Here is a 21,543-nt window from a genome sequence, read left to right on the forward strand (position 1 = left end):
GCCTGAGGATGAGAGAGCGACGGTCTTAGCATCGCAATAGAGGCTCAAAGCATGCGAAGACCGACAGCAGCGCCCAAGATTTACGGACTTGGCGATTGAGAGATGTCGACGATCAAGTCAAGAAGTAGCCGGTGTTGTGTGATGACGTAGAGCGCACGTGTCTGATTCAGAGTTCCGCCCCCGCGCTGACATGTGCGCCGACCGATCCAGGCAGGCGCGCGCCTTGTCGTCCTTCCCCACACTGACCTGCGTCCTTCATCTTCTCAAGCTTTCGCCTGCTACTTCACCTTACGCCTGCCCGCAGCTGTATGCTATCGTCGTCTGCCTCTCCCCCGATATCGACCCGTCCGCGTGGCGTGCCCGTCGCCCGATCACTGGAGCTCGGCGGCATCAGGCCCCGCCTATCGCGTCTTGTCTCCTACCCCCGTCGTCGTGCTTGAGATATCGTCCTGCGCTAGGTCGTCCTTGACCTTCTCCGCGTCGAGCCAGACACCTTGCGCGCCTCCCACGACACCTAGCACACCTTCGACCTCTTCCCCTTCCCGACACATACGCCGTGGATGTCGCCCGCCGCGCCTCCGCTCCTGAGCGGCCCGCGCCTTACGACGCTCTTTGCGTCTATCCTCGTCTCGCTGGCCTCGGGAACGAACTATGTGCGTGATCGCGTTCGTCAGCTGCCTTGTCCGATCACGCTTGCTAACGCGCATACCCCCAGGTCTTCTCCGGTACGCGATCATACACTCAATCTGGCCGTCTTCCTCCCCTTCCTTCATACGTCACCCTCATCCCTCTCTTCCATATCACACCATACTCCTCCACTCCCTACTCCCATACACGGCTGCCCCTAATCATACTCCCCAGCCTACGGCCCCCAGCTCGCGAAGCGGCTCTCCATCTCGCACACCAAGCTTAACTTGATCGGTATCTCGGGCAACGGTACGTTCACCCGAGCTTGCGAGAGTGCCCTGCTGACCGCTTCTCAGTCGGCGTCTACGCCTCCGCCCCCCTCTGGGGCAAGCTCGTCGACGCCCGGGGCCCCAAGCCCGGCTTCGTCTGCGCCTTCGTGCTCCTCCTCGCTGGGTATATGGGCATCAAGGTGTGTTTTTCTTGTCAATACGCTGCTCCTCCATGAGCGCCATCCTAGACTTACCCCCCCTCTCTGCGTGCAAAACCCACATCTGACCCCTCTCCAGATCCTCTACGACGCGGGCATAGTCGCCGACGGCCCCGTCTTCTTCGCGCTCATCCTCTGCGGCACCGCGACCGGCGCGGGCGGCAACGCGGGCAACTCGAGCGGCGTGAACGCGGTCGCGCGCAGCTTCCCCGACCGCGCGCGCGCGACGGCGACGGGGCTCGTCCTCTCGGGTTTCGGGCTCAGCGCGTTTTTGTTCTCGACGATCTCGCATGTGTTGTTTGCGGGGATACCGGCGCCGGGGAATACGTCGCATTTTTTGACGCTGCTGGCGCTGGGGACGGCGCTGCCGCAGCTGGTGGGGCTGGCGTTTGTGAGGGCGGTGCCGCATGAGGAGGATGGGGGGCACGGTGGTTACGACGAGGATGCGGTGCCGGCTGGTTATGACGAGGTGCCGGCTGGTTATGACGAGGTGCACGGCGGTTATGACGAGGTGCCGGCTAGGGATGGTGTGCCGGGGACTCGTGTGGGGGGCGAGGGCGAGGTGTTGTTTGACGCGAGTGCGGGAGGAGGACTGGGTGCACCGAGGTACTGCGCCACCAACACGAGTCGGACGCCGCTGCTGGCTGCTGAAGAAGGACGAGCAGCGCCCACTATAGGACGAGCAGCGCCCACCATCGCGCAGAAATCTGGCGACCTCATCCTGCACTCCGAGTCCGACGACGAGGATGCGGATGTTGGATTTGCGCCCAAATCCCAGCACGGCGTCCAGCCCTCCATGACGCCCGCCATCGCGTACATACCGGACGCGGCGGAGGGCGTCGAGCTGAGCGCGTCGCCGAGGTCGAGGTCGTTCAGCCCAGCTCGCTTGGAAAGACGCCTCTCGGAGTCGGTGGACAGGAGGATGTCGCCAGCGCTCGGGGGAAGGGGTGTGTCACCCTCCCTGGACCGCGGATCGCTGGAAAGACGCCTCGCACCTGACCTCGAGCGCCGCATCTCGCACGACGTCGAGGTCAACGCATCCCGCGGATCGTTGGAGTATCGGCCGCGCCTCAATGCCTCGAGAAGTCGTGGCGTCGACGCGGGAAGGAGCCTGTCCAGGAGCGCCCGGTTGTTGCACGAGGCGGAGCATGCGCATGTGCATCGGGATGGTGGGAGGTACGTGGGAACCGGCATTCAGTCGTGACGCGAGCGATGTCGTTGAGCACGCTCGCGAGTGGTATCGTCGAGCACTCTCGCGAGTGATATCATCGAGCACCTCCATGAGCTATGACAGCGGGCGGGGACGCGGCTGACTAAACGCCCCAGACGACCCGACCACTCCCCCGACGCGCTCGACGAGAGCGAGGAGGACGAGCAGGACGCGCTGCTCGCGCCCGAGGTGCTCATCCACCCGAGCCACGCGCATCATCATCATGACCATCCGCATGGTGAGTTTGACGTCTTCCTTGTGTGCGATCGCGCATGCCAAGCTCGACTGGGTGCGATCGCGCGACCCAACATCGCATGGGTTATTGCGGTGTGCTGAGTTCTCCTCGCGCGTACTGGGTTCTCCTCGCGTACGGGTTTACCCTCGCGTAACGGGTTCTCTGCTTCACATTGACTTCCCCGCACGCCCCTCTCTGGTCATAACGGCTTTCGGCACTGAACTGATTACCCCACAGCGCACGGCTACGAGCCCGCGAACGTCCACGGACGCGCGCTCTTTACCAGCCTTGACTTCTGGCTGCTGTTTGTGATCGTATCGACGTGTGAGTAAGATTTCTATCGCTCGTTCCTGGACTGCCTTTTTTTGTGCTTCGTGCTCAGCGACATGGACTTTATTTCTCCTTATTCCTCGTGCTTTCTTGACTGCTCAGTTTTGCTCACATTTTTTCCAGTAAGCGGCACCGGCCTCATGTACATCAACAATGTCGGCTCGATGGCGCAGGCGCTGTACGCGGGAAGTCTGGCGGAAGCGAGAGCTGAGGGTGCGTATCTCCCGTTCTGCGTATCTCTCGTTCTACATATATCGTGTAGCGTGCGGATGCTGACAACCTTTCGCAGCCTCGCACTCCAGTATCTCAAGTGAAGCCCTCCTGCAGCCTCCCGCCTACGACGACGCGGCCGCAGCGGCTCTGCAGGCGACGCAGGTGTCGATTCTGAGCGTGATGAACTGCGCGGGGCGCATCGTCATCGGGCTCGCTTCCGATTTCGTCAAGACGCGCCTCGGCCGCGTGCGCTCCGTGCTGCTCGTTGGCGTCGCGTTGAGCCTGTTCGTGTCGCAGGTGCTGGCGGGTGAGTGGTGGCTTGAGTGTCTCGTGCGCTTATGCATCCTCCCTTCGTACACTTGCGCGTTTACCTGTCTCGAGGACCGCTCGTCCAATGCTCCATCGCTGACTCGGTCCGTTCCGTTCAGGCAACATCGACGATCCATCGTCCCTTTGGATGGCGACCGCGCTGCTCGGGTTCTCGTACGGGAGCCTTTTCGGCGTCATGCCCGCAGTCATCATCGAGTGGTTCGGGATGGGTGAATCTTCAGTTCTCTTCTGCGCCACTTGGTTGCTAAGCTTTCCCCCCTAGTCCACTTCTCCGAGAACTGGGGCTTTATCTCACTCGCGCCCATGTTCGCCGGCAACCTCTTCTCGCTCGCGTTCGGGCGGAACTTGGATCGCGAGGGCGAGAGGGGGGCGAGGGAAGCGGTAGGTGCATCGCCGACGAGCGTGAGGACTCTAGCCCGCTCGAGTGCATCGAGGGTGGAAGCTATCGCACGTGCGGCGGCGGCGTTGTGGAGACGAGATTCCGATGAGTCTTCATTGATCACTCAGCCCGCACCTGTGGCAGCGCCGGACTGCGTCGCCGGCCGCTCGTGCTATGCGGCGACGCTGCATTTGACTGCCTCTTGCTGCTTCTGCGCGCTGCTGCTGAGCGTGTACGCGGTGTGGCGGGATGAGCGGAAGAGGGGGGCTTGGAGGAGGGTGTGAGTTGCCGACTTGAACCACCGTCGCGCTCACGCCTGTGCTCGTGGGGAAGGAGGGGTCTGTAGTGTGTTCGGCAAAGGCCATGAGGTGTAGACGAAGTGAAGAAGTAATATATCTATTCGGTGAGCGACAAGCGCATCCAACTATCTTGCAAGTACTATTTATTGCATATCTGTGTATAGAGCATCGTAACCAAGCAAGTCAATAGAAGCGTAGCGGATGGAAGTTCGGATGGTGTGGATACGGGGAATGCATCTCGCATTTTCTGAGCGACGGTATTAAGTTTGCAAGCTTGTAGCGCGGGCCGTATTCCTTCAGTGTCCTCTGTCTCGCACTCGAACAAATGCTCCTCATTTGCCATCGTGGGTACTCACCGCCAGCTGACTAACCCATTGAACGCGGGGGCAGAGCGGCGCCGCTTTGTCTCCCATTGCACCTTATCGTGCGTTTGCGCCTTGACGTGCCCCCTCATATTAGCGCTGTCCATTCGCCGGAACATGTCAAGGCTTCTCACTCGACCCCGCCTAAGCACGCTCTCCGCCGCCATCTTCGTAGCGCTGGCGTCGGGGACAAACTATGTGCGTACCTCTCCACCGACGATACAGTTTGTTGGGCGCTGACTCCGTACGCATGCAGGTGTTCTCCGGTGTGGCGCGTGAGAGGCAGCGGTGTGTGTTTCCAGCTAATGACACCTTCAGTCTATGGTCCCCAACTCGCTCGGCGACTCGAAATGTCGCAAACACAGCTCAATCTGATAGGCATGTCGGGGAGCGGTAAGTAGGGTATTTGGCACTGAATCATAAGCTAAAGTACATCTGATGTCCTTCGACAGTTGGCATCTATGCTTCAGCACCCATCTGGGGCAGGCTCGTCGACAAGCAAGGGCCGAAGCGCGGCTTCGTCCGCGCGTTCGTGCTCCTGCTGATCGGATATACGGGAATCAAAGTCCGTTGCTTGTCTGCCGTAAGCACTGCTTGCACTCACTGATACGTCTAACAGCTCCTCTACGACACAGCTGTCTGCGCCGACGCCCGTGTCATAACAGCGCTCGTCCTTTGCGGTATAGCGACCGGTGCAGGCGGCAACGCAGGCAGTACGAGCAGCACGAACGCTGTCGCAAAAAGCTTCCCAGACCGAGCGCGTGCTACCGCAACGAGCCTTGTTTCCGCGGGCTTTGGGCTCAGTGCATTTCTGTTCTCCACAATCTCCCGCACCGTGTTCGCCAAGATCCCATCTCCGGGGAATACGTCGCACTTCTTGACCTTGCTGATCCTGGGGACGGCGCTTCCGCAGCTAGTCGGCCTATGGCTCGTCGCGCCGATACCGCATGGAGAAGAGTATAGATCCTCTCGCGTTGAGCAGGGGAGCGACGGCTCGGTGGATGAGTCAAGGGATACTTCGGACGAACGCGAAGCAGGCGAGCAGGATGCGCTCCTGGCCCAGCCGGAGGTCATACTACCGCAGCATACAGACCATCGGCATACCCACCATTCCGACGAGCATAGTACGTAGAATTTGTCCTGGTGACCAGGCTATCTCACAGCACCAAGCACACCCTGCAGTTCATCATCAAAATCAAAGCTACGAGCGCGTAAACTCTCACAGGATAGAGCTGTTTTCTAGCCTCGACTTTTGGCTGTTATTCGTTATCATATCGACGCGTGGGTTGCTTCGGCCCTTTCATCAGCACGGTAGAATATCTCTGATTGTCTCCTTCAGTCAGTGGCACTGGCCTCATGTATATCAACAATGTCGGATCGATGGTGCGCGCGCTGTATGCGGGAAGTCTGGGCCGTGAGTGTATGGCTTACTGGGGTTCAAGCGGCTTCGTTCCTCGATTTACCGTGTCTATAGGGTCCGCTTTGGCCCCTCCAGATTACGACGACTCGGTCGCTTCTGCATTGCAGGCGACCCAGGTCTCTATCCTGAGCGTATCAAATTGCGCGGGAAGAATTTCGGCAGGCGAGTGGATATTCTCTGACTACCAGCGTGTGGTCTATTTACGCCAGTCGTCTCTCAACTATCCCGCCCGTCTCTCTTTTGTCGCTACTGCTTGCTCGATCTCATTTCACCCGTCGTTATATCTCTCGTCCATCCTCCTTCCTTCCCGTTTGATTCCCCGTCGCTCGTGCTCACTCATCCCATGTTATTAGGTTTTGCGTCTGACTTTGTCAAAACACGCCTTGGTCGTGTACGTTCTACGCTCTTTGTCGTCATCGCGCTTGGCTTCTTCGTATCGCAAGTGCTGACAGGTGAGCTTGATTTGTTATTTCTCCCGTCTTTCGCCTTTTCCAGCGGCGTACATTATCCTCGATGGCCTGTATCGTCCATCCTTTTCGCATCATTTGCACGCCCGGTGTAGTGTTTGTTTACGAAAAATCATCAGCGAGCACCGATAGCCCTGAGTCTCTCTGGATGGCGACCGCCGTCCTGGGTTTTTCGTACGGAAGCCTCTTCGGCACCATGCCAGCGATGGTCATTGACCGGTTCGGTCTAGGTGAGCAGGTACTTTCATATTACTATTCGCACTATTGGCGTCGGGACACCCTGGAATCACGTCCATGATTCTCCCCTTCATACCTACATCTTCAAAATTATACCTCTTTTTGCTCAGCACCTTTGTTTGCCATTCCGTGCGCTTCCCTCGATGCATCTTCTGACCCGCCTATCGTAGAACACTTCTCAGAGAACTATGGATTTCTCCAACTCTCGCCCCTGGTCGGCGGCAACATATTTTCGTTCGCCTTCGGTCGCAATCTCGATCGCGAGGGGGAGAAGCAGGCGTCGCGACCGAGCGTATCAGACGCGTGGATCTCGCACTTATCAACTCCCCTGACCCCCGCCCCCGCCGCAGCGCCCGAGTGCACCGCGGGTCGCTCCTGCTATTCAGTGACGCTACATCTCACGATGTATAGTTGCTTCTGCGCACTTCTGCTCAGCGTTTACGCGACATGGAGAGATGAGAGGAGGCGTGGAATAGGGAGGAATTCATGACTAGAAACTCGCGGATGAATGCAAAGCCAGAGCAATAGATAGGACCATCGAGCCACTGGCATGCCAATTCTTGTACGCTGCCTCATGTTGACCAAACATGCGCGTAATGGGGCGCGTGTATAGCAGCCTGCTACTTGGGTACGCGTCAACTGATAATCATACGAACTTGACATGTACGCGGGCGGTTCTGACATGCACATGCACTTAGGCGATCCTGACATAGCCCCAAACGAAATCGCATCCGCTCTATACATCCCACTTTAAGACGTTCATAACATCCTGACCTTCTTCCTCGTGCGCGGTGGTAGCACAGCGTCCTGGTCTTCGAGCTCCTTCATCTGCTCCAGGAGCGCCTTGACCCTCTCCTCCCGCTCTTTCAGCTTCTGCTCCCGCTCCCCCAGCTTCTCCTCCAACTTCCGCACACACACCTTATACTTCTCTATCTCGTCCATGAGATCCAGCACTTGATCCGCCGCACCCTCCGCATTCGCGGCTCTCCGCTCGGCGTCCCTCGCTCTCCTCTCGGCACTCGAAGCCTTCTCTTCGGCGTCCGCTGCCCTCCCTTCCGCTGCGCGCACCGCCTCATTCGCGGCCTCCAGGCGTGCGTTCGTGGACGCATGCACGTCGGTGACCTGCGCCTCGCCCTTCGAGCGAACTTGGGCAATATCCGTCTCCGCGTCCTTGCGAACCTGGGCGATCTCCGTCTCCGCCTCCTTGCGAACCTTGGCGATCTCCGCCTCTGCCTCCGCGCGAACCTTGGTGATCTCCGCTCGAAGCTTGGCGTTCTCCATGGCCGCTCCGGAACGTGCCTGCGCGTGCTGCCTCTGGGCCTCCTCGAGTTGTTGCGCAGCGTTAAGGAGTCTCGACTCCGCCCACTGCGCTCTCCCTATCCACTCCACTGCGCTTCGCGATGCGAACTGCAAGCTCTGCATCATGGATTCCGGCGCCACTCGGTTTCCCGGCCAGGTGTTGGCGCTCGAGCTGGGTAGTGCGGTACCAGGTCCTGCGGCATGCACGGTACCAGTTCTCTCAGTCTGCGCAGTACCACTCGTTGCGGCCTGATAGGTGCCCGGTCCTCCTGTCTGCGCACTAGGGGGGCCAACGGACGCAGGATTGGATGCAGGCGCGTGGGACACAGGAATGGAGTTGGAGTTAGCTGACGCCCACGGCACGTGCTGAAGCCAGTCCGCAGACGCGCCATGCAGAATCGGGACAGCACCAGGTGCATGAGACGCCGCGACGTGTGGACGAGCAGCCGATGCGGCGGCGCGACCACCAGACGCCGTACCGGCTAGCCCACCGACGGCACCAGCGCTCGCCATACCACGCGGGCCAGCCGAGGGGGCAGGTGGCGCGATGGCAGCCGCTACAGGCCGCGGGGTCGATGCGGTCGAGGGTTGCGAATTGACTACGGTGGCTGCATTGGAGCCAGCTGTGGCGACGCCAGGACTCATGTTCGTCGCCGTCCCAGATGAAACCGCCGTCGTAGGGCGCATAATCACGCGAGGCGTCGTGCTTTGTGCAGTCGAAAGGGGGGCAGAAGCGGGCCCGTACGCAGTAGTGGACGATGCTTGCGCGGTGAACTGGAGTGGGGAATGCGTCAGCAGGGGATCGACGGACAGGATAAACGCAACGCACCTGATGAGGTCCCTGGCTCAGACCACCCGCTATACCGCGACCTGCGCTGCGCTCCTGGGGCGCGGAATTCGCCTGTACCGGGTTCGAAGAAGATTGGTTCGTAGGCGAGACGGTCGTCATTCGGGAATAGAGACGGCCACGATGGCGACAGCGGTTAGAGCGACGGAGGTGGAGCTACGAGGTCGATAGAGAAAGATGGCCCGAGCTGAGAATAGACGACGAATTCAAGGCGACGTCGATAGCGCTCGAAAAGTAGGGGTGGTACGCACGTCGGGGGGAAGAGGGACGAGGAGGGAAGGCAAGACGACAGGAAGTTTTATATGCATCGTCTAATCGAGAGCGCGAAATCAGCGCGAGAGGCGCTGAACGCGCGAGCTGCGCGACGAGCGCGAACAGCGCGCTAGACGCGACGAGTTTGCCACTTTGCAAATGTGAGATAGTCGAAGCTGAAGGCGCTGGACCAGGCATATTACATAGCCAGCCATCAGGAATCCATTGGCATTTGAGGGTTAACTCAAGGCAAGCACTGGAAAGGGCATAGATTTAGATACCATGGGCGACGCAGACAAGTTCGTGTCCGTCCCGAGAAACGTGACATCACACGGGATTACCGGGCCGCGCTTCCGCTTTTGATGTCTCCTGAGCTCTCAGCTTTCGCCTTCACTCTCACGCTCCTGCCTTGCTACGTTCTCTGCTCCTCATTTACTTCCCCGAGATAAGCTGTAAATTACGTGCTACAGGATGGCAGTACGATCTGGTCTTCTGTATCGGTGGGGGTCGTACCGCCTTTAAATTCGAAGAGTGGCTGCTGGTGATCATGAGGCGTTCAACTTCCGGACGCGTGCAATCCTGCCCAGAGTCATGCCTCTCATCCACAGCTCCATTTGGATCGTAGGCGAGTGAGCGAATGGGACTCGTATGAATATGCGAAGGAGGCGAGGGGGCGTCGACGGACGTGCGAGTCCATCCACCACATCGGAAGACGATGAGTCCGGCTGCCTCGTCGATGGGGACGAGCGAGTCCAGCCCACCTCGTCGTTCGTCGACGAGGCCTACTACCGCATCATCACGCCGTCTGATCCGCTGGTGAGAGCGCAATATTCCCACGCACCAAATATGGGCACAAACGTCCCGACGTCGGGACGCCCGCGGGAAAAATGGTAGGTCCCTCCTGTAAAATATCATTTTGGTGAACTACAACGCGAGAAGGGATCTTTGTCACCTCTGCGGATGGCAGATGATAGCAGCGGTAGCATCTGACGCTATACAGCAGTAGCATGCGCCGCTATACTGCAGTAGCATGCGATGCCACACAGCAGCCAATCTTGAACCTAGCGCACGGGAATCAGTGTATAATGCATTGCCTACACCGTGTGTTGTAAGAACAGCTGGCCGAGATTCAGCGCAGGACACCAAGATTTGGTGCAGGGCACCAAGACATTCTGAGCAGCACCTAATCTACAATTGTACAAGGAGATGAGCTCGCGAACCTCTGGGCACGGTTGCGACGCACCTCCGATCGAGCGCAAGTTCACTGACGCAGGTAGTCCACGACCGTGATCTTCTTCGAGCCCTTCCTGATGGTGCCGATTGCCGAGCTCATCAGCCCGTCTCGCATTACGTTGACATAGGCGACTCTGCCGCTCGCCGCGCACAGCGAGAAGCTCCCGACATCGTTGGCTCCGTCCGAAGTCGGGTCCTTAGCAGTGAGCACACCATACGTCGTGGTCGACCCAGCCTCGTCAGCGCCCGCGCCTTGCATCGGGTCGGCCTCGGGGTACGCGTATGCCGCGTAGACAAGTTGAGTGTACGGTCGGTGCGCGAGGATAACGTGATTGTCGTCCATGCAGGGCACGTAGGTGAGGTGCGCCACGTACGAGTCGCGCGACTGCATGTGCGATGCAGACATATCCGCCCTGATAGTTCTATGCAAGGCGGGCAGAAACGGTGGCAGCTTGCTCCTTTCGGCGAAGTTGGTGGAGACGACCTCGCTCACCCAGCGGACAGTCATGTCGCCGGCGAAAAAGTCCCAGGCGGGCAAGGAAGACGGAACGTGGTACCAAGGGCGCGGCGTGGCATAGTTGTCGGGATACTCGAGGTCGACGTTGATCGAGTAGACAGGCTCCGCGTTCCATTCGGGCACCGGGAGCGCATCCCCCGGTCCGAGAGGCAAGAATTCGGGAATGCGGAATATGACGGCCTGGCTGAACTCACAGACAGCGAGCGCATGCGCGCCCACGACGAATACCTGGTTAAGCGTCAGCAGGAGGCCAGGGCGTGGTTCCAGAAGATTGACCGCGCACTCCATTCAGCGAGCCGAGCCTGTGCTCGAATGCCCACCAGATCGCAACTGTGCCCTGTCTGTGCCGCCACAGCACGACCTTGTTGCCTGCGCTCACTACGACGAGGTCAGCGGTGACAGCATGTATGTCCAGTGTATGGCTGTCAAGCAGGTCATCCGCCAAGCGGGCCAGGATCTTCAACCCAGCTTCGCCATCTTCGGGTACAGCGACTTCGCATAGATGGATGATTGCACCCCTGCGCGAATCTCATGTCAGCCAGCTAATCTGAAAAGTACAACTCGCAAAACGCACGGATGCACTTCCTTCGCCCGCACAGAAAATCTCTCATTCAGGTACCTGTTAGTCCTCAGCAGTCAATACTTGCCGCTGCCTTGAATTGTATAACGCACGTATGCGGCTTCATCACGGAGATGAACCTGAAGATGTCCTCCTTCTCCGCCCTATAGCATTCCCGGATCTCGAAGTCGTAATCGCAGCCCTCCGGGTGCGCGGAAAGGGCCAGCAAGCTCTTGATCGGGCGTGCAAGTATAAGCGCTACCTTGCGCTCGCTAGTACCGCCGACGTCGAGGTAGTAGATATAGATATTGTGGAGGGAGCAGCAGAGAAGGAAACGGCCACCGGGGACGAGACACACGCTGCGGAATTCGTCGTCGGGCGCGGAGTCGGGAGAGGCGAGAGAAGCGCGGCGGCGGGTGGTCTTCGAAGATCGAGCTGGAGGGGTAGGAAGAAATATCTCTCGGGTGGAAAATGGGTTCGATCCGTCCTCAGGTTCTTCCGGTGGGTTGACGAGGAGGCGGAAGAATCTGGCCGGCGCGGTGGACGCCCGCTCCAGGGCATCGAGGGACATTCTCTCGATGTCGAAAGTCGGCGCAAAGACTTTGTTCGCAGCGCACATACTCTTCATCTGGTCAACCCAAACCGCGCGCTTCTTCGTCGCGCTGTACAGCGTCTTGCATGTCTGTATCGTCGTCAGCATACGCGCGTGAGCAAAGCCCGAATTTTTAAACCTGTCGCAGGCGGATGATGTCCAAAGGATCCATCAGGTGCATGAGATTTATAAGGATGCTCGGTGAGAGCACTGCGAGCGACGGGGACTGCTGGAAAGCCATGTTGTCGTCGGGAGGCAAATCTGAACCGCAAGGTTCGTTGTAGTTGGTCACGTCTCACGTGAGTAGTCACACATTGCCTCCAGACGCTCGCTCGGTATCTCCAACATACAGCCAGCGTACAGAAGGCATTATAGATGGGTTGTAATGATCACAGAGAAGAAAGACCACAGTCATGTTTTTCTTTTCTGAACATATATTGGGACGTACGATATAAAGCAGCGAGCCGCAACGCGGTGGACTCGTCCTTCCTCCATCGACGACGCCCCGCGGACTCGTCCGTCCTCCGACGAGGTGGCTGGAGCTTGTTTTTTCATCGCCCCGGTGGACTCGCCTCCCTCTATCGACGAGCTGGCTGGACTTCGACTTTCTCGACGCCAGCGGCTGGAACTCGATCGTCTCCCTACATCGCCTTGCGGGCTGTACTTCGTCCGTCTTCATCAGAGACGCCCCGGTGGACTCGTCCATCCATCGCCTCGCCGGTGGATGGAGCTCGTCCTTACATCGTCGAGCTAGGTGGCTGAAGCTCGTCCTCCATCGACGACCCGGTGGACTCGTCGTCTTCTCCTTCCGCCCTCCCCCACCCACTCGCTCACTCTGCCCTCACCAACCCACCCACCCACTCGCTCCTGCGCCCTCACCCACCCACCCACCCGCTCCTGCGCCCGACCGCGGGGGGAGGTGGAGGGCGGTGGAGGTGGAGGGCGGGGAGGGCGCGAGGGGGAGGTGGGAAAAGCCCGAGGGGGGAGGGAGTGAGGATGAGCTAAGGAGGTCTCGTCCGTCCTCCGTCGACGACAGCTGGCTGGAGCTCGAGTCCTCCTCGACGCTATGGGCTGGACTCGATCGTCCGTCCTTCATCGACGAGCTTGCGGGACTCGACCGTCTTCGACGAGCTGGCGGGACTCGTCCCCTGCATCGACGAGCTGCGCTGGAGCTCGTCGACGAGATGACGAGGTGGTTGGACTCGACCGTCTATCGACGAGCTAGTAGGCTGGAGCTCGTCCTTTATCGACGAGGCGCCCCGGTGGAGTCGTCCTCCATCGATGCCCTTGCGGACTCATCGTCCTCTTCCTCGAAGCGCTGCGGGACTCGTCCTCTTCATCGTCGCCTTGGGGTGGACTTCGTCCATCGACGCGCCGGTGGACTTCGTCCATCGACGCGCCGGTGGACTTCGTCCTTCGACGAGGCGGCTGGTTGGACTCGTCTCGTCCTCTATCGCCGAGGTGGATTCGCTCGTCCCCTTCATCATCTCCGACGCGTGCTAGGCTGGACTCCTCGCCTTCCATCGGCGAGCTGGCTGGACCTCGTCCGTCCTTACATCATCCACGCGCCGGTGGATTTGGACTCGTCCTCCTCCATCAAGGCGACAAGCTGGTGGCCGGACTTCGTCGTCCTTCCATCGACGAGCTGGCTGGACTCGTCCTTCCTCCATCGACGCCCCGGTGGACTTCGTCAGTCCTACATCGACGCCCTGGTGGACTCGTCCCCCTCCATCGACGCCCTTGCTGGACTCGTCCCCCTCCATCGACGACGAGGTGGTCTGGACTCGTCCTTCCATCGCCTTGGGCTGCACTTCGTCCTTCCATCGACAAGCCGGTGGACTCGTCTTCGACGAGCTCGTGGCTGGATTCGTCATCGTCCTTCCTCGACGAGGTGGCTGGTGGAGCTCGACTTCCTCCGTCGACGCTAGGCTGGACTCGCTGGTCCATCGACTTCGGCTGAAGCTCGTCGAGTCCATCGACGCCCCGGCGGAGCTCGTCCGTCCGTCGACGCCCCGGTGGACTCGTCTCCCTCCATCGACGAGCCGGCGGACTCGTCTTCATCGACGAGCTGGGGTGGACTCGTCCGTCCATCGACGACGCCCCGGAGGAGCTCGACTTCCACCGACGAGATAGCTGAACTCGTTCCTCTTCATCGACGAGCACTGGGGTGGACTTCGTCCTCCTTCATCGACGAGGTCGCTGGCTGGACTCGTCCTGCGTCCATCAACGGATGCCTTGGACTCGTCTTCCTCCATCGACGAGCTAGGCGGAGCTCGTCCGTCCTCTATCGACGCCTTGGGATGGACTCGACTTCCTCCGGCGGCGAGGTGGGTGGACTCGTCCTCCATCGACGAGCCGGTGGACTCGTCTCCATCGACGCGCTAGGCCGGACTCGTCCTCCTTCCGTCGACAAGCTGGGCTGGACTCGTCCCTATCCACGCCGAGGCAGCTAGCTGGACTTCGTCCTTGACGACGCCTTGCTGGACTTCGATTTCCATCGTCGACGAGGTTGCTGGACTCGTCCGTCCTTCCTCTATCGACGCCCCGGCGGACTTCGTCTTCCCCCTCCATCGCCTTGGTGGCTGGACTCGTCCTCCTCCGTCGACGAGCTGGCTGAACTCGACCTCCGTCGACGACGCCCTAGGCTGGACTCGTCCTCAATCGACGAGACGCCGGGCTGGATTCGTCCTTCTCCGACGCCCCGGCGGACTCGTCTTCCATCATCGACGAGCTGGGGTGGAGCTCGTCCGTCCTTCGTCAGCGACGAGGTGGGGTGGACTCGCTCGTCTTCCGTTGACGCGCCTTGGCCGGACTTCCTCCGTCGACGCGCTGCTGGACTCGACTTCCATCGACGAGGCAGCTAGGCTGGAATCGCTCGTCCTCCATCGCCGACGAGATGGCTCGCTGGACTCGTCCTCCCTCCATCGACGACCTCGGCTGGACTCGACTGCTTCATCGACGACGCTCGGGCGGACTCGTCCCCCTTTATCGACTGAGGCAGCTGGCTGGACTCGTCCTCCTCTATCGACGCGCTGGTGGCTGGACTCGTCCTCCCTCCCGCCGTCGACGAGCTGGCTGGAGCTCGACTTCCTCAATCGACGACGAGATGGCGGGACTTCGTCCTCCCTCCATCGACGAGCTAGGCTGGCTGGACATTGTCCTCCTCCCATCGTCGACGAAGTGGGCTGGAGCTCGTCCTCTCCTGCGACGCGCTAGGCTGGACTCGACTTCATCGACGACGAGCTAGCTGGACTCGACCTTCATCGACGAGCTGGCTGGCTGGACTTCGTCCTCTGTCGACGCCCTAGGCGGGACTCGCTCGACCTCCATCGACGCGCCGGCGGCTAGACTCGTCCTCTTCATCGACGACGAGCTGGCGAGTCCTCCTCCATCGACGAGGCGAATGGACTCGACTTCGTCCTCTTCCTCGACGAGCCGGTGGACTCGACTCCCTCCATCGCCTCGCTGGCGAGTCCTGCATCGACGAGGCGGCTGGAGCTCGTCCTCCTGCATCGCCGAGCTGGAGGAGCTCGTCCTCCATCTATCGTTGACGAGCTGCGAAGCTCGACTTCGTCGACGAGCTGCGGACTTCGTCCTTCTTCTATCGACGACGGCAGGTTGGAGCTCGTCTACTCTATCGACGACCCGGCGCCGGTGGAGCTCTTCGCCTCCATCGACGCGCTAGGCGGGACTCGCTTGACTCCATCGACGAGCCGGTGGATGGACTCGACGCCGTCTTCGACGCCCCGGTGGACTCGTCCTTCCTCTTCATCGGCGCCCCGCGAGTGGGTCCTCCATCGACGACGCTCGAGGCTGGACTCGTCCTTCCTCTATCGACGCGCCGGCGGAGCTCGTCCGTCCGTCGACGCCTTGCTAGGCTGGACTTGTCCTTCATCTCCATCGACTCCGGCGTTAGGCTAAACTCGACTTTCTCGACGAGCTGGGGTGGACTCGTCTCGGACTCGCTCGTCCCCCTGCGACGGCTGGGGTGGACTCGTCTTCCTCCATCGACGCGCTGGCTGGACTTCGTCCTTCATCCGCCGACGCCCTAGGCTGGACTCGACTCCATCGACAGCGAGCTGGGCTGGAGCTCGTCTTCCTCTATCGACGCGCTGGGTGGACTCGTCCTTCTTCCATCGACGCGCTGGGGTGGACTCGTCCTCTATCGACGACGCGTTAGGCTGGACTCACCCGTCCTCTCCACCGACGAGCTAGGCTGAACTCGTCCTCACTCGTCCATCGACGAGATGGTGGACTCGACTCCCTCCATCGACGAGGCGCCCCTATGGACTCGTCCCCTACATCGACAAGCTGGCTGGACTTCGTCCCTCCGTCGACGAGGTGGACTCGTCATCGTCCTCCATTGACGCCCTTGTTGGACTCGTCTCCCTCCATCAACGAGGCGCCGGTGGTCGGCGTCCTTCCTCTATCGACGCCCAGGTGGACTCGACTCCATCGACGCGCTAGCCGGGCCGGACTCGTCCCCCTCCGACGCGCTGGGGTGGACTCACCCGTCCCCTGCATCGACGCCCCGGTGGATCGTCCATCGACGCGTTGGGATGGATTCGCCTGTCCTCCATCGCCTTGCGGGACTTCGTCTCCATCGACGAGCCGGGCCGGACTCGTCCTCTTCATCGACGCCCCGGTGGATCGTCCATCGACGCGTTGGGATGGATTCGCCTGTCCTCCATCGCCTTGCGGGACTTCGTCTCCATCGACGAGCCGGGCCGGACTCGTCCTCTTCGTCAACGCAGGTGGGTGGACTCGCTCGTCCATCGCCTCGGCGGACTCGTCCTCTTCATCGACGCCCCGGTGGACTCGTCCCCTGCGCCGGGATGGACTACGTCTTCCGTCGACGCTGGGCTGGACTCGTCCTCTATCGTCGAGCTAGGCGGGACTCGTCTCCCTCCGTCGCCTCGCCGGGCTGGACTCGCTCGTCCTCTATCGACGAGCCGGTGGACTTCGTCCTCTTCGTCTTCCATCGCCGCGCTTTGGGCTGGACTCGTCCTGGGACGACGGCAGGTTGGACTCGACCTTCCTCCATCGACGAGCTGGGGTGGACTCATGATACTCCATCTGCGACGTGCCTGTTGGACTCGTCCCCTACATCGACGACGTGGCTGGGGTGGTGAGGATGAAGAGCGGTGGGGCGAGGCGGGGGGGGAGAGGGGTGGGAGAGGGCGAGAAGAGCCCGAGTGAGGTGGAGAGGGAGGGGTGCGGGTGAGGTGGAGTGGAGGGGATGGGCTGGGGTGGGAGGATGAAGCGGGAGTGAAGAGGATGAAGCGGAAGTGAAGAGGATGAAGGGTGGGAGGGGGTCGAGCAAGAGGGGGAGGGGGTCGAGCGACGCCCGACCTCGCGGTCCGAGAGAGGTGGAGGGCGAGAAAAGCCCGAGGGTGAGATGAGGTGTGGTAGGGGAGTGGGGGAAGAGGGGGAGAGGGCGGAGTGGGAGGGCGAGGGGGGGGGATGGGAGAGGGGGGAAGGAGGGTCGAGGGAGGGGGTTGAGGGGCCCGAGGAGGGGGAGTGGATGGGAGTGGGCGAGGGTGAGAAGGGAGAGGGGTGGAGAGGGGGAGGAGATGATGGGAGGGAGTGGGTGGGTGAGGGTGATGAGTGGGGGAGAGGGGGAGGAGTGGGTGGGGGAGGGAAGAGCGTGTGGGAGAGGGTGAAGAGAGGGGTGCGGGTGAGGTGAGAGAGATGGGGGAAGTGGGAGGCGGGGAGTGAGACTGGTTGGAGGAGAGGGGGAGGAGATGAGGTCGTACTTCCACGGAAGGGGTTCAGTCGTACTTCCGCGGAGGGCATGTGGTCCTGCACTTGCAGTTGATGCAGGCCAGCGTCGACTTGTCGGCATCGTATATACTCCACTCCTCGACATCACTATGCTCTCCACTAGCTCAACCTCAATACGCCCTCTACCAGCTCGACTTTACTAGCTCGACATCACTACGCCCTCTACTAGCTCGACTTTACTAGCTCGACATCAATACGCCCTCTACTAGCTCGACTTTACTAGCTCGGCATGAACATCCCCGACAGCGACATGAACATACGCAACCTAAACGAGCCACTTAAGTACACGATACGGGCAACTTCCTCAGGTCGACCCTTCTCCAGCCCTTTCGTATGCGCTGGGGGGGTCATATGCGCGGGAGGCGTCATAAGCGTCGGAGGTCTGCCGTCGTGGTACGTGCGGGAGACGACTTCGTGTATGCGCGGGGGCTTGCCTACGACTTGTGCGTCGGAGGTCTGCCCTCGTTGTATGCACGGGAGGCTCTCCATCGCCGCATGCGCGGAAAGAAGGGTCTTCCCTCGTTGTATGCGCGAGAGTGAAGACCGTCCCTCGTTGTATGTGGAGAGGCTCTCCATCGCCGGATGCGCGAGGATTCGGCCCCGTAGTATGCTCAAGAGGCGGTTCTTCACGCTACGTATAAGAGGTCATACCAAAGGCAGCGCCATGCCCGCGTTCACGGAGGGACGGATCGGAGAGGACTAGGAGAAGTGGGAGGCGGGGGCGGAAGTGGCGGGCAGCGGATGGCAGATGGCGAATGGCGAATGGCGGGCAGGCAGAGCGAGGTGGACGACGCGTTCAGAGGGAGGTGGAGAGCGAGCAGAGGGCGGTGGAGAGCAAGCAACAGGAGGTGGATGACGGGGTTGGAGGGGGTAGCGGGAAGCCGGCGGCGGATAACGCGATCAGAAAGCAGCAAGCACGGATGACGCTGCCAGTAGGCGGACAGCGAACAGCAAGCAACGAGCACCTGCCAGCTCTTGACAACAAGAACGGATAACGCAGCCAGCAAGCGCACACAAGCCACCGCCAGGAGAGACGCGATCGCCGTCAGCAACATGGACGAGCGGGGTCGCACACACGGCCCGACTCACCGAGCACGCGATCATTTCCCCGGGTGGAGGGCTGATCACGTGTCCCCGGCCCGAGCACCGATGACGGCTGCGATCGACGGCGAGTCATCGATCTCGTCGCGTCTGCCTCTCATCCACCTCTCCAATCGAAACGCAGACTTCGACGTCAACGCATAGACCTCGACCAAAACACAGAAGCCCTAATCTCGACCAAAACACACCGACCCCAACACAAACACACCGACAATGTCGCTCACGCTCTCCCCCGCGCTCGCGCCCTTCCCCCACGCCGCGCTCGCCCTCGCCCTCGGCGCGGGCCGCGACGTGCACTGGGCGCAGGACGTCAAGGTGAGTCGCGGGCCGTTGGGGCGTATGGGCGTTGGGCGTTTTCTATGCACTCAAACATCACCCGCCCGTACACACGCACATCGCCCGCCCCTACACACAAACATCATACTCACACTACCCCAGGACGTGATCCTCAAAGAACCCGACGGCACGGAGCTCGTCGGCGAGGACGCGATCGTGGATAAGCTCGCGGGTGCGTGGTGGACTGCGCTCTCTCTCTCTTCGTCGTCGCTGATTTTCCTTGTTTCCTTGCTCACTTCCCTTTTGTCCTTCTCTCCCTCCTCCCCCACAGCCCCCTCCGGCCCCAGCTCCTCCGCCGCCGTCGCCGCCCTCATTCAGAACCTCAAATCCGCCGCGCTCGGTGGCAGCCTTCAAAAGGACGAACTCGGCAGCGACGTCAAAACTAGCGCGCAAGCCGCCAAGCCCGCTGGCTCCCAGTCTCAAGTTACAGACCCGAAACCCCAACCCAAACCCACAGACCTCCCCGCCATCCACGCCGCCCTCACCGCGCTCGACGACCACCTCGCGTACCGCACCTACCTCGTCGGGCGCGCGATCAGCGGCGAGGACTGGAGGTTGTGGGGCGTGGTGAAGGGTGCGTGTTGGCGCGTCCTTATTGTTCTTTTTTTTGCTCTCCCGCGCGTTCGATGTCCTCCCCATCACCCCATCACCCCATCACTCCATTCTCCCCCGCTAACCCACCTCCCTCGGCCCACCTCCACCCTTCCCCCACCCTTCCCTCACGTCCCCTTCTCGCCCCTTCCCCCGCACCCCATCACCTCCCCTTCCCTCCTTCTTCTCACCTCCCTTTCCACCTCCCCCCCCGCCCCGCACCCATCCCACTCTCCCTCTTTTCTCCCCAACCCCCCTCACCGCGTACCCCCCACCGCATACGATTTCCCACTAACCACCCCCCTCCCAGCCAACCTCCGCCTCCTCGGGCTCCTCAAGGGCGGGTGCGTGCTCGTTCCTATATTCTATCGCCACCCGTTTGTTTTGCGTCTCTATCTTCGCAACTCCCTCTGTCTCCGCCTTCGCAACTCCCTCTGTCTCCGCCTTCGCACCTTGCCCTCTGTCTCCCTTTACATCGTCGCTCACCTCCTCTCTCTCTTCGCGCTGGCCCGCAACAATCTCCCTTCCCCACCACCCCTCACTCCCTTTACCCATAACCCTCCCCCCTCACTCTTCCCCCCCCTCCCTTCCCCCCTTCCCCCTCTCTCCTCCACCCCTCCCCACTCACCCCACTCTCCTTCCCCTTCCCCTCCCCTCCCCACCCCCACCCCCCGCGCCCCGCCAGGGGCGCTTCACCCTCCTTCCCCTCCTTCCCTCTACCCTTCCTCATCCCCTCTCCTCCCTCCTCCTTCCCTTTCCCCTTCCCCTCACCGCCTTTCTTTCTTCCCCCTTCCACCCTCCCTCTGTCTCCTCCCTTCCCCCGTACCCCTCTCTTTCTTCCCCTTTTACAACCCATAACTAACCCTTCCCTCCACATCGTCGCTCACACCAAACCCTTTACCCTCCCTCACTAAAAACCCTTTCCCCAACGCTCCATAAACAAAAAAAACATCAACTAACAACCCTCCCCTAAGATCCTACCCCCACCTCGCGCGGCACCTCGCGCACCTCGACGGCCGGCCGGAGGGTGCGGGGGCGGGTGTGAAGTTGGCGGGGGTTAAGGTGGGTTTTGGTTTTTTTGGGTGGTGTCGATGGAGGGGGGGTTGGGAAGAATGAGGGGTTTTTTGTTCTTGTTTCATATTATTATTCTGGGTTTTGGTGATTTTGCCCATCCCCCTTCCACGCCCTTTCCTTTCGCTCGCCTTGGGACGCTCCGTCCCTTCGCTCGCCCTGCGTCGACCCTTTTTTTTCGCTCGCCTTGGGCGCTCCGTCCCTTCGCGCCCTTCTCCGATCGACTGGAGGGCGATTTCTACTCGCCCTCCCCTCTTCCGATCGACCGCGGGTCGATTTCTATTCGCCCTCTTCCGATCGACTGACGGTCGATTTTGCCCATCCCTTCCCTTCCCTGCGCCCATCCCTCCACTTCCCACTCGCCGTCCCACACTTGCCATCCCTCCTACTCGCCGTCCCACCCCTCCCCATCCTTCTCACCCGCCTCATCTCCCGCGCGCCGCATGCCTGCCGAATCGTTAGCTGACGTCTTTTTTCTGTTTTTTTTTTTCATACGCCCGTCCTTCAATTCATCTGTCCGTATCGAACTCGTCGACTATCGACCTTCTCCCTTCTCCCTTCTCCCTTCTCCCTGCGACCTCGACCTTCTCCCTTCTCCCTTCTCCCTTCTCCCTTCTCCCTTTTCCCTTCTCCCTTCGACATTCGACCTGCGACCTAATGTCGACCTTCGACTGTCGACCTTCGACCTTCGGCCTTCAACATCGCTCGTCGGTCGAACTCGAATTCGACTGTCGACCTTCGACATCAACTACGACCTTCGACCTC

The 21,543-nt window shown here is 60.7% G+C and overlaps 7 protein-coding genes across 7 annotated transcripts; 3 read left to right on the top strand and 4 right to left on the bottom strand.

Annotated features, from left to right (window-relative positions):
- Positions 1-231: 231 nt before the first annotated feature.
- Positions 232-7,055, top strand: SCHCODRAFT_01192495 (MFS general substrate transporter; the record flags this gene model as incomplete). Its single annotated transcript, XM_003027889.2, has 24 exons — positions 232-653; positions 716-725; positions 862-936; positions 984-1,096; positions 1,194-2,290; positions 2,441-2,562; positions 2,797-2,883; positions 3,013-3,102; positions 3,179-3,409; positions 3,531-3,641; positions 3,695-3,813; positions 3,940-4,091; positions 4,622-4,670; positions 4,729-4,762; positions 4,791-4,865; positions 4,925-5,037; positions 5,092-5,596; positions 5,643-5,753; positions 5,812-5,886; positions 5,947-6,054; positions 6,246-6,344; positions 6,479-6,589; positions 6,767-6,888; positions 7,008-7,055. Exons 1-24 carry the CDS (start codon positions 561-563, stop codon positions 7,053-7,055), a joined length of 3,750 nt encoding a protein of 1,249 aa, XP_003027935.1. The 5' UTR covers positions 232-560.
- A 3-nt stretch (positions 7,056-7,058) lies between these two features.
- SCHCODRAFT_02638031 (uncharacterized protein) lies at positions 7,059-8,668 on the bottom strand. The gene has a single exon (XM_050346004.1). The coding sequence runs from the start codon at positions 8,538-8,540 to the stop codon at positions 7,356-7,358; it is 1,185 nt and encodes a 394-aa protein (XP_050198070.1). The 5' UTR covers positions 8,541-8,668; the 3' UTR covers positions 7,059-7,355.
- Positions 8,669-8,738: 70 nt separating this feature from the next.
- On the bottom strand, positions 8,739-9,240 carry SCHCODRAFT_02638034 (uncharacterized protein). The gene has a single exon (XM_050346005.1). The coding sequence runs from the start codon at positions 9,190-9,192 to the stop codon at positions 8,899-8,901; it is 294 nt and encodes a 97-aa protein (XP_050198071.1). The 5' UTR covers positions 9,193-9,240; the 3' UTR covers positions 8,739-8,898.
- Positions 9,241-9,835: 595 nt separating this feature from the next.
- On the bottom strand, positions 9,836-12,137 carry SCHCODRAFT_02692158 (uncharacterized protein; the record flags this gene model as incomplete). Its single annotated transcript, XM_050346842.1, has 7 exons — positions 9,836-9,895; positions 9,947-10,182; positions 10,238-10,972; positions 11,028-11,262; positions 11,319-11,363; positions 11,417-11,985; positions 12,035-12,137. Coding segments are annotated over 5 exons (1,669 nt in total), but the record flags the coding sequence as incomplete, so codon positions are not given.
- On the top strand, positions 12,048-15,947 carry SCHCODRAFT_0112426 (uncharacterized protein; the record flags this gene model as incomplete). Its single annotated transcript, XM_003027890.2, has 7 exons — positions 12,048-12,070; positions 12,650-13,671; positions 13,727-13,770; positions 13,824-14,222; positions 14,281-15,075; positions 15,143-15,522; positions 15,581-15,947. 7 exons carry the CDS (start codon positions 12,048-12,050, stop codon positions 15,945-15,947), a joined length of 3,030 nt encoding a protein of 1,009 aa, XP_003027936.1.
- Positions 15,948-18,993: 3,046 nt separating this feature from the next.
- SCHCODRAFT_02448335 (uncharacterized protein) lies at positions 18,994-19,698 on the top strand (the record flags this gene model as incomplete). The annotated part of the gene is made up of 4 exons (XM_050342545.1): positions 18,994-19,095; positions 19,219-19,288; positions 19,388-19,456; positions 19,547-19,698. Coding segments are annotated over 4 exons (393 nt in total), but the record flags the coding sequence as incomplete, so codon positions are not given.
- A 928-nt stretch (positions 19,699-20,626) lies between these two features.
- SCHCODRAFT_02065210 (uncharacterized protein) lies at positions 20,627-21,356 on the bottom strand. Its single transcript, XM_050341663.1, has one exon. The coding sequence runs from the start codon at positions 21,156-21,158 to the stop codon at positions 20,685-20,687; it is 474 nt and encodes a 157-aa protein (XP_050198074.1). The 5' UTR covers positions 21,159-21,356; the 3' UTR covers positions 20,627-20,684.
- Between the last annotated feature and the right edge of the window lie 187 nt (positions 21,357-21,543).

Source organism: Schizophyllum commune, assembly GCF_000143185.2.
Source record: "Schizophyllum commune H4-8 unplaced genomic scaffold SCHCOscaffold_11, whole genome shotgun sequence".
NCBI classification, from domain to species: Eukaryota; Fungi; Basidiomycota; class Agaricomycetes; order Agaricales; family Schizophyllaceae; genus Schizophyllum; species Schizophyllum commune.

Coding starts and splice junctions, on each gene's coding strand:
- SCHCODRAFT_02638031 (XM_050346004.1), bottom strand. CDS start 8,540: ATGAGTCCTGGCGTCGCCACAGCTGGCTCCAATGCAGCCACCGTAGTC.
- SCHCODRAFT_02638034 (XM_050346005.1), bottom strand. CDS start 9,192: ATGCCTGGTCCAGCGCCTTCAGCTTCGACTATCTCACATTTGCAAAGT.
- SCHCODRAFT_02065210 (XM_050341663.1), bottom strand. CDS start 21,158: ATGGCAAGTGTGGGACGGCGAGTGGGAAGTGGAGGGATGGGCGCAGGG.